At 35.4% G+C, this 11726-nt stretch overlaps 2 protein-coding genes and 1 non-coding gene across 5 annotated transcripts in view; 1 reads left to right on the top strand and 2 right to left on the bottom strand.

The window, feature by feature from the left end:
• Positions 1–11726, bottom strand: part of LOC132164432 (small ribosomal subunit protein uS13m-like) — a 33787-nt gene that overhangs the window by 10015 nt on the left and 12046 nt on the right. The gene's annotated exons all lie outside the window — the stretch shown is intronic.
• On the top strand, positions 4068–4263 carry LOC132168254 (U2 spliceosomal RNA). The gene has a single exon (XR_009438778.1). It is a non-coding gene; the product is annotated as a U2 spliceosomal RNA (small nuclear RNA).
• Positions 7506–10100, bottom strand: LOC132167962 (CASP-like protein 1D1). The gene is made up of 3 exons (XM_059579017.1): positions 9878–10100; positions 7967–8093; positions 7506–7865 (listed from the first exon to the last, which is right to left on the bottom strand). Exons 1-3 carry the CDS (start codon positions 10096–10098, stop codon positions 7641–7643), a joined length of 573 nt encoding a protein of 190 aa, XP_059435000.1. The 5' UTR covers positions 10099–10100; the 3' UTR covers positions 7506–7640.

Below are 11726 nucleotides of genomic sequence, written 5' to 3'. Positions count from 1 at the left end.
TTGGAATTTCGTTGTTGTTAGTTTTAGGTTTTTTCTAGAAGTTTTAGTATTTATGTTTTTTTTTTTTCTAAGGGTAATTTCATCATTATGGAGAATATTGACAATTGTTATTAGTTTGGGAGGGGACATTACCACAATTGAAAGTTTAGGGGGACATTGTCAATTGTGTGGTAGTTTGAGAAGAGTATGTAGATTTTCCCTTAAATCTTTAGGATCAGGAAGAATAAAAAAGTCTCACTTTGCCTATGTCTAGAGGGAGTTTTGTTGCTCTTTACTTAGAGAAGTTTTGTGATTTATGAGATGGGGTTTTTTGTTGATTCACAAGAGGGTTGTGGAAAGGGAGGTTCATGGGGTTGTGAGCCGCTTCATCAATATTAGAGAAAGTAGCTAGTGAAAAAGTAGAGAATAATTCTCTACTTAACAAATAATTTATATTAGGTGAAGTCGCTAGTGAAAAAGTAGAGAATAATTCTCTACTTTAACTACTAATTTTTGTATATACATTGCACCAGATTCTCTATTATTTTATCTATTTTATTAAAATATTATTTTCTATATTATTTTTTTATTCTTTTCTTAAACACTCTTCCTCTCGCTCATCTCCTCATCTCTCACGATTCTCTACCGCAATTCTCATGGAAGAGAGATGTGGGTTTCAGCCGAAAGGATTCAAAGTTTAAAAATAAAAAATAAAAATCTTATCTTTAAACACTCTTCTTCTTCTTCTCTCTCTCTCTCTCTCTCTCTCTCTCTCTCTCTCGCCTCTCTCCTCATCTCTCACTATTCTCCACCATGATTATTAGGGAAGAGAGGGGGTTTTTAACAAAATAGAGAAGACAAAATTTCTCAGGGAAGAGAGATGGGAGTTTTCAACCAAATTTCTCCACCAAAACAATGCCAGCACTGTAAATCATGATATGAAGATAAAGATGGTTGTTCTCTTTCACGAGCTGGTTCACAAATACAGTCCTACCTTCTCTTTGATGCCGAGAATGATGAAGAAAATTAGAGAAAGATGCATGCTTACTCGCTGAGCATTGAGGAAGAGGAAGAGAGAGAGTGAAAAAAATTGCACATTGTGATACAATGAATATCAATAAATTGCTGAAAGGCCAAAAAGTGTTCAAAAAAGCTACTTTTAACTATTATTAGTCTTTTAGCTAAGCTGGCGGAAATGCTCTTAGGAGTTTGATTAGGAGGAGGAAGCCATTGACCGTTGATTGGACTTGGGATTGGGCTTGACCATTGATTGTTGACTGAACTTGAGCTTGATCCCTTGCCTTTTGGGTTTGGACTCTCAAAATAGATTTGTGGACCGTATGTTTCCACTTTGGGCTAGTTCGGGTTGGAGATTGGGCTAGATATTAGTTTGCTGAAACGACGCTGTATTTGGGTTGGTCCAAAATGATGTCGTGTTGTTTCTTTCTTGCTTGCTCAAGAGTCTACAGAGCGACGTCGATATGGCATCGTTCCGTATCCCGGGTCACAGGTGAAACAACGCAATTTATGGGGGCTTCAGGGGCATGATTTTAGCCCCCCTGTTGGTCAAAACGATGCAGTTTTGACCAATGGGGTTATCTTCTCCATTTGGACTCTCTAAACAATGAAAAATTGCAGTTTTTTTACCCAAAACTTAGATTCTCTAGCCCTAGAATTATCCCCTTCCTCTAATGATCCAGAAATCGTATATTTGGTTGGAGATGATTCACCAACAACTTAAAAACTCGAAGGAAGAGTACTTTTCCTTTGATTTGGGAGAAAATGGACTGAAGAAGATGCCTTTGATGGAGAAGAAAATAAAAATTTCCAATATTTCTCTTCCAACATGTAACATCTCTTCAATGTTTCAATGTTTCCAGTGTATTGCAATCCACCCACAGTAACTTTAATAAGTTTTTCTTCAGGATTAGAAACCAATTGATGCAAATTGAAAAAAGCTATAGAAGAAGCCAAACCTAAAACTTGTATGTTGATGGTATGCAAAATTCTCTGCATATCATTCCTAGATTGCTCTAAATTTTTTGTTTTTGTCTTCATCCATAACCTGACTCTGATACCAATGTAGAAATCTACATATGTAATTAAGGATCTTTTGGAAGTCTCCTGTTAGGGTGGAAATCCTATGGAGGACAAAGTGACAAAAGTCAGAGAAAATTGTATAATGTAACGTACTCTACTCTATTTATAGAGTCTTGATATAACTCTTGGTGAAAAGTTAATATCTTATCACTTATCATATCACAATAGAAGTTACTTACCTTCCATAGGAATAATAATATCATGCCCTTGAAGCCCCTAGAAACAACGCCGTTTCGCCTGTGACCCGAGATATGAAATGATGCTGCTTTGCGGACTCTTGAGCAAGCAAGAAAGAAACAAGTTGATTTTGTTTCGGCAAACTAATACCCGACCCAATCTCCAACCTGAACCGGGCCAAAATGGAAACATATGGCCCGCAAATTTGTTCTGAGAGCCCAAGCCCAAGTTCAGTCAACGGTCAATGGCCAAGCCCAATCCCAAGTCCAGTCAACGGTTAATGGGCCAAGGCCTGACCCGCTACCCGGCTTGAGACCAATCTTGGACTCCATACCTAAATTGCATGTCACAGCCAACCCACGCCAGCCGAGTTGCGTGTGGAGCTCCCATCTGCTGGAGTCGCCTCCTCTAGTGGGCTTGGTTTGAACTAGTCCAGTCCATCTGAACTGCTTGAACAGGCTGATTTAGCCCAAAAGTGGGGTTTCAGCCTGTTTTCACTCATTTTCAGCCTTGATTTGGTCCATTCCAAAGCAATTGGAAATATAATTTGAAGGGAAAGAATACTACACAGTTTTTAAGCCACAATTTTCAAATATATATATATATATATAAATTTTGGGAAAGAAGAGAATCTTCCAACCAAAGCCTAAGGAACGCAAATCAGAGGTTTATTTGACCGTGTTGACTGTCACATAAGTAACATAAGGAAGTGGAGTTCACAGTACCAAAATTTTCACAATTAGAGATTTCAAGTGACAGGTGTTTGAGGGGTCCACATCCTTTAAGGATTGTGAGGATCGTTGTGCAAAGTCAAAGACAGAAGACACTAACGAGATATAGATATTATAGCTCACATAAATGTAAAGTTCATGAAGTGTCATTATCTTAAATATGAGTAATATCCATGCTCTAAAAATGTAAAAGATATTGACAAGGTGTATCAAGGAAAACCTTATAAATAATTGTTTTTTGTACTTTGATTGAAAGGTCGGTGCAAGTCAACACATAGTTTTGTGTACGACTAAAATTGTCTATTGTGGAATGAGTTTGAACTATGTTCCCAACCACAGAGAATTGATGTCATTCGTTTGGTAGATAGCGAAATTAAGTCATCCTAATATACGATCAATAAAAAAGTATATAGTAAAAGGTGCGGTCAGATAAGACGACAAAATCGTAGACACACTAAGAATTGTCACAATCTGACGCTGATATGTAGTCTCTACAGATAAGAGTTGACATATGGAAAAATCATTGGTACCAAAGTGATAATGTTCAACTAAGTTACTTACTAGGTGTTATAGTGTCATCAAGTGAAAGATGATGATTTAAGAATGATCACACCATAATTAATGTGGTCATCTCCATATATTATTATTCTCACAAAAGGTAAATAACTTCCATGGAGGTTATGATAAGTGATAAGATATAACTTTTCACCAAGAGTTATATCAAGACTCTATAAATAGAGTAAAAGTCCGCCATAGAATTTTCACCCTAATGGGAGACTTCCAAAAGATCTTTATATATATATATATATATACACACACGATAAGAGTGTTATAGTTTTGGTAGAGCAAAAATCAGTGAAGCTAAAGCCGATTGCGTGGCCCATTTTGGATTATAGCCTCAAGCAAGTCTACACCATACAGCCACGCATAGGACATAAGGATGTTGACTGTTGAGCCTTGCGAGTTGCGAGCAAAAGAGCTTGGTTTGTTTCTTTAATTTTCGTGTCCCACACCGGATAGGCAACACAAGAGCAACGCAGAGGCAAGCTATAAAAGGAGAAGCAAGCAACAAAACAAATCATACCTTTCTCGGCCTTTTGGCTAAGATCAAGTGTAGTATCTGTTCTTATCAGTTTAATATCTGATACGTGGCCCATCGGGCCACATGATATTAAATTAATCTTTTTAGGGGGAGAGTCCATCACAGTAGCTTGCTACTGGGCCTCTCACGCGTCGCCCATGCGTTGCACTAAAGCACGGGCCTGGCGCACCCCTCCCAAACCAAGTCTTAAGTTTTATTGAATAAATTTTTATGGGATAACGTAGGTATAATTTTTCTCTCTTGCCTTCAGAATCTCAGCGCTGCCCTTCAATATCCAAATTGGATGTATATGAATCTTTAGGACGGGGAAGAACAAAGAAGACCCACTTTGCCTATTTTTGGAGTTGCTGTCTTTACGTGTAGAAGTTTTGTGATTTCTGAGATAGTGTTTTTGGTTGATTCATAGGAGGATCGTGGACAGGGATGTTCATGGAATCATGGGATTGTAATTTGTGTCAGTTATTTTAGAAAAAAGAAAAAAAGGCAAAAGCTTTATTATTGTGTACGTGTATTGGTATTAGTTTAAGACTAACACTTGTACTTTTACACAAGGGTTTCAATTTTTTGTTTTAATTGGGAAATTCTCTCATTATTTTGAGCTTTGACCATTTGATAGATGAGGCTGTTCTTTGGCATGTAAAAAAGAAAAAGAAAGGGGTGGAGGGATGACTTTACCATCCTAACATGTAAATAATAATAATAAAAAAAGTTAAAAAAAAGGAGTGGTGGTGGAGGGGTGACTCCACCCCCATGGAGTGTCATACATTACTCCCTAGTCCGTACAAATGGGTGAATGGTTCTCAGTTAAGGGCCACCTCCAAACTGCTAGAGGTTAGTTGTGCAAGTCACCGCTTTTGTTGCGTTGTAGGGTAGTTGCACAAGTCATCGCCATCATTGAATTGAAGGGTAGTGTTGGTAATTGTACCTCAATACCTAAAGTGGAGCTGGTCCATATAATACCAAGAGTTGTATCTCTTAGAATTTGTAACTTTCATAACCAAGAGTTGTCTTTTAGTTGGTTATAAATTACCCATGGGATGATAGTTAAAATATCACATTATTCATTCAATTATTTCAGAATTCAAAATTTGGAATCTCTCTCAATTTTCTCTTCCATTCTCTCTCAAATAGCATTTAGGTTATATGCATATGTGTTTTGTTCTTATAATAAAACACCACAATTGAATTCTTTTAAATTTGGACGTAAGAGGTATCATTATACAGTGTAAAACATTTACCAAAAAATTCGTGTTTGTGAGTTCTAGAAGAAAATGTACACACTATAGAACCCTACGATTTTATGTTTATGTTTTTCCAACAGGTAGCCATGTGAGCCACTCGCATTAGTGGAGGTGGCAAGGATAGCGCTTAGGTTTATTTATAATTATTATTATGAAAATATGTGGTATGATGACATAAATTTTGATTCATTGGCACAATTAATTAATTGGTTTTACGCAAAATATGTCAATTGGTACTTCAACTGTTAAAAACGTACAGATGCAGAATTGAAGTACAAAAACATCCTCCTCCAAACTCCATTGTAACTACAATCATACCTTTGGTGCTCTTAATTTTTAGAAACAAATATCTTCCTAATGGGGTGCTAATTAGTGTAGCATTTCAAGCTTTTAAGATTTTGGGTGCGTTTTTAAACAAAATTCCAAAAAGTGCAAGCGCGTTTGAAAAAATTGGCGATTTTAGTAGGTAAAGAAAATGTTTGTTTTTTTGAAATACATGATTTTAAGGGTACAATCGCAATTTTATCACATGCTTATTGAAGTTTAAAAATTGAGTTTTTATTAACTATATTTTAAAATTATTATTTTTTTAAACCCATATTTTGAATGAATCATAGTTTTATGTAGGACTGTCGGATGAGGATCCGCATCAATAGCTAGCAATTTGGGCAGTTTTTGTGAGAGAGATCAAATAATGTAGAATTCAGTTGCCCAAATAAACTTTGAGCAGTCTGACTACTTACTCGAGCAGCTGGATCACTCTCTCACAAAATCTGTCCAATTTGAACACCTAATTGTTGTATAGATTCCAATTCATAAGTGTTTTTATATTTTCTTTTCTTATTTTTTGGAAAAGATATCATGTGATTTGGTACTTTGATATTTTGATTCATATACACTTCCACAACTTCATCCCAAAGAATGACAAATCTTTGCCGGTTGTCTCTTTTTTGGCTTTTCAATTTTAATATTTCCAACAACAACTTGATCAATTGTAGATCTTTTGCACAATCAGATGATATCTTCCCCTATATATAATATGAAAGTAGATGAGACAGTGAGATCAAATAATGGCTGCGTTCCACGTAAGTTGGGCTTTGAGTCTGTTTGTAACTGCATTAGAGAGCTTAAAATATACTTTTAGTATCTAAAAAGTCGTGCCAAATAAAAGCCGGCATGTTTGGTAAAAAATTCTAAAAATACTTTTTAATTTTTTTTTTAACTCTAAAAATAGCCAAAACCTAAAAGTTATATTTCTCAAATGCAATCCCAAACAAAATTTTTGTAAACAATGACTAATTGAATCCCTACACATCATCATTTGTCCCCACCCTGGATGCATTTATCTCCTCAAAAGGTTGTTTTGTAACCAGATCGAGATCTCTTATAATTAATTGATGGAATTATATATAATTTGGACACCTTTTCATGGAAGGTGGTTATAAAATTCAGCTGATTTAAGCAGTATAATGTGCAAGATCTATTTGTCTTTTCTTTTCTTCTTTTTTTTTCCTATTCAAAGCGGGAGAGAGGGAATGCAAGATCTATCTATCATAGTCAAGTAAATCCCACTATCCCTCTCTTTGTAGAGCAGTTCGAGTCGCTGGAGATTCTCATCCAGCATAAGAGGCTTCCTTTCGCATTATATGCAATTTGGACAGCTTTATTAAAAAAAAAAAACAAGTTCTAAAGCTCATTTATTCTGAGTGGTTTAAGGTGCAACGTTCATGTATTCTAGACAAGTGGATCTTACAACTTCCTCCCTCTTTGTGAAACTATCCGAATTTGAAGAGAGTTTTTAGGAGGCTATGTTTGGAATTGGAATCCGAAACACCACAAATTATTGGTTTCAATCTTATTAAAATATTAATTTAATAATTAAATTTACTATCTTTAATTAATTTAAATTTTAAGAATAACAAATGATTCACGTGGTATATATATATATATCAAATTCATAATCTCAATTTAAACCTTAATTTTATAATATTTCTCTCATTTCAAATATTAAATTCACATTTTTCTATCTATTACCTAACCTTTTTAAGGAGGAAAAAAAAAAAAAAAATTTAACTAGCCTAAAACACAAAAACAAATACAACATGCATCATATTCATATAGTTGTGTTTCAAATTCAATAACATGTAACATATAGACGATGAATTAAAAACTACATAAAAGACAAATCAAAGACAAGATCATGTGCAAACAGTAGATCACAAGTGCACAACACAATTTTCTGGAGGGTTGTGCCGTCACTTGTGCATGGCCAGAAAATTGGATATCTTTTTGAACTTTCAGAGGCTCGATCTACTTGGGGATCCGACGGTGGAGAGTGAAAATGGAGAGCCAGATGAGCAGGACAAGCACAAACGAAGCGAACAAGGAGACAGCAAGGGAGCCTGCCATATGCCTGCAAAATTTGTCGAAGGTGTTGCACACCTTACCCCAGTGCACGTGTTCGTTGCCTTTTAACCCCACATATGCAATACCACCTGCAGAGCCCATTGCTGAAGCTACCAGCCCTAATATCAACTGCATCACAAGTAATGTATATTAATTGTACATGGATTAGATATATAATCCTCATATATATATATATATGCAAAGAATATTGAAAAAGAAAGCTTAATTACCACATCCCAAACTGCAAAATGGAGCATGAACTTTGTTGAGGAGATTGGTTTGAACAGGACGGAGATTGATGCCAATATTGTAATGATACCATAGAGGCCAGTTACGGAAAGCGCCACCACAAAGTATCTGTATGAAATATTTAATTGGAATGTGAAGTGAATTGATAGAATTAATGTTCGAGTTGATGACTTTTGGCTATACACCATATTTAATAATCATTTATCCTAAAACGTTAAGCTGATAAAATATAATAAATTTAATTATTTAAAAAATTTACAATTTTAAATTGCGGGTAAAGAGATGTATTTTTAAAAATGCATCATTTTAAGAGTAATGCTACACAATATCATCCTTATATTATCCCAAAGCTTATAGGGTGTGGTTTTCCAACAAAAATATCCATTTTCATGCATCGGTACACATGCTAGCGAATTACCACATCACACTTGCTTTAGGGGTAATACAAAGGTGATGTATAGATTTTTAAATGTCGAACCACGATTAAAGGCTTAAGTGTATTTTTAAATATTATATTTTTATTAATTATGTTTTAAAATTGTTATTTTTTTCATACCACACATTTTAAAATTGATCATAGACGACAGGGATGCTAGGCTTGTTTGGATGTGTGATATTTTTGTATTATTTTTAAAACTGTGAATACTGAAGAGAAAAAAATAATTGATATTATCTTTAAATGGTATAAATATAATTTTTTTAAAAAATTATTACAAAAACAAAAACAAAACATAAAATAAATAAATAAATAAATAAATTGGGGGGGTTTTCAATCACCCCAAGTGTTGGGGATGGTCAGGCCACACCTAGGTGTCTGGGGTGGCCAGGCCACCCCCAAAACTAATGGGGGTGGATCGGTTACCACCGAAAACCTCTCAAGACTACTTCTAGACTTTTAAGGGTGGTCTGGCTGCCAACCCCAAATATATATAAAATTTTGAGGTCAAAATTATAGTTTTTAGTCAATTGGCCCTTACCCAAGCTAGAAAAAAATAAAAATTGACCCTACTCATAATTTTTTTGGCCTTACCTTATAAAAATTTTGGCCCACCCACAAATGTTTTTGGCCCTATTGCTCATAATATTCAAAAAATATTTTGGGTCATACCGATTAAAACCTAAAAGATGATTACTCATTCTCAAATCTTTTGGTCATTACCCATTAAAAACTGTAGTAACCCTACTTTTAGCTCTAACCCATTAAGATGATTACCCATTTGAGATTTGGCCCTAGCTACCAACTAAATTTTATCTTTCCCGAGCATTCTGTTGTACATCTCATTACCTTTCTAACCCTAAACAAGCACAAGTCCAAAATCAAGAACTTAAAATTTGAAATTTAAAGCTTACTTTTCTATACTGATTCAATTTTCCAAATGAAAAAACACAATTTGCAACACAGAAGCGGTGCAAGGTAATTTGTTTTTATCTTAAACGTGGTTTGAACTCACTCAGTTCTCGTCTCATAGTTATTGTTTTTTTTTTTCGTGTGATTTTCAATTTGGGTCTTTAATTTTATTTATTATTTATTTTTTATTTTAGTTTATGCCCTAGTGTATACTTAACCAGTTGGAGATTTTCTTGAGCAATTGAAGCACTATCTTAGATGATATATATATATATATATATATATATATATATATATAAAGCTTATGTCTTGGCACATGCCCATAATACTTTCTGGCTGTGTCCATGTATGCCCCTATACTATAGTCTTTCTTGCATTCATGGATATGTAACAATTTCATACACATAATCAGACCCAAAAGTTTGTCTAATTAATAAGAGTGCATAGTCTTTCTTGCATGCATGGATATGTAACAATTTCATACACATAATCAGACCCAAAAGTTTGTCTAATTACTAAGAGTGCATGGCGTAGTGCAACTTACATGAAAGCTGGGGATTGATTAAACTTGGCCTTGAGATTTATTCCTAACCCGGGAATTAGCTTCGTTTGGTCACTAGTGACTACCACAAGGACAGCAGTCAGCACCGATGCAAACAATAAGACCCTGAGGGCCACATTCACAGCAAAATACTGCTCGGCAGGCTGCGGGGGTGGCCGGACTTCCTTGTAGTATTCCGTGCCAGGCTTATCAGTGGAAGCCATGGGACGTGGCTAGTTAATGGTATTGCAAGTAATATAGCTAGCTAGTCTTATTGTAAGAGATGGTGTTGGATAAGAGAAAGATGAACAATATGTGTATATATATATATATCAGAGCCCTCCCATTTCGTCTAATACAACAAGAAGCAATGACGGATATAGGTAGTGATGGAAGGGGCGCTTGAAGCTATTCTTATAGACTCTTGCCCTTATATAATTAGACTCATTCAGCCCAGACCTCCGAAAAGTTTGGAGGATTAAATGAAATGCAACTATTAGGTCGTTGTACTAGTTAGTTTTGTAGGGGCTCCAACAACTTTTAGGAGGTTTGGGCCGAATGAGTTTAATTATATAGGGGCAATAGTCTATAAGAATAGTTTTGGGCTTAAAAAAACTTAAGTTTTTGGTTTTTTAAGTAAAAAAAGTAGTTGTAGGGGCACGTCCTTGCCCGCCTCTATCCATATCTTCCCCCTGCCTTAAAAATTGAGATGCCTTCAAATTTGGGCTATTCTCTAACTAAATCAACCCAGCCAAAAAACTAAGATTCAATTTTAAAATGACACATTTGATAACGCTTTTTATCTCTCACCCTTCAAATTTTCTTCTTCTTCCTCGTTGCTACTAGGTTGAAGCAATGGAATCTGAAAGTGAAAGCTCTCTTACGCTTAGAGTCTCAGACTACTCTGTAGTAGGGTCTTATAACCGTCCGCTGACCGCCTATATATATATATTACCGTATTACCGTAAAAACGACGTCATTTTTATTTTATTTTTATTTTTTTAAATAGCGGTTCTAGCATCCATACTTTGCGATTTCTCTTCGTCTTTCTCTTCTTCTCCATCTGTAAGTTTTTTTTTCTTCTTTCTAACAAGTTAATAGTCCTTTCATATTATATGGAGTCGCGTAGGCTTTCATAGCAATGAAAATTTAATGCATAGCCAATGGTCTGACTGCTAGAGTGAATGCGTGTAGTATAGATAGATTAATAATTGTTAAATTACACTTGACACTTATTAGAACAGATTGAAAAAAATTTCATCCAAATCAATTTGAAGTAAATTTGTGTCCAGTTAATAATCCTTTCATATTACATGGAGCCGTATAGGCATTCATTGCAATGAAAATTTAATGCATAGCCAATGGTCTGGCTGCAAGTGTGACTGCGTGTAGTGTGGATAGATTGGTCATAGTGTTGGGTAAGCTCCATAATCATAGCTTCATTTGCAGCATTTCATTTAATGCTCAAAACATGGCTACCAACTCAAGAACAGGATCATCTCCAGTTCATTTTGGACTAGAGAATATTTAGTTCATGGTTAGAATTTCTTCTTAGAAATTTTAGAGCCACAAATGAGATACATGTCCCTTTAGCAAAAAATAATAATAAAATATTATTTCATATTAAAAAAAAAAGAAAAAAAAAAGGGGTGGTTGGCCACCTCATCTTAGGCATAAGAGGTGGTTAGACGACCCTATTTTAATTGCTCAAGCCACTCCCAATGGCTAGCCAGGGGTGCCCGGACCACCCCATGGCCCCCTATAGCCAAACTAAAAAAAAGAAAAAATCGTTTAGCCCTTGAAGGTAGCCGGACCACCCCAAGGGCCACCCTATGGCCATTGGGGGTGGTCC

The sequence above is a fragment of the Corylus avellana genome, chromosome ca1 (assembly GCF_901000735.1).
Source record: "Corylus avellana chromosome ca1, CavTom2PMs-1.0".
NCBI lineage: Eukaryota > Viridiplantae > Streptophyta > Magnoliopsida > Fagales > Betulaceae > Corylus > Corylus avellana.
Note: the sequence above shows the minus strand (reverse complement) of the source record. Positions and strands in the feature narration are given on the sequence as shown.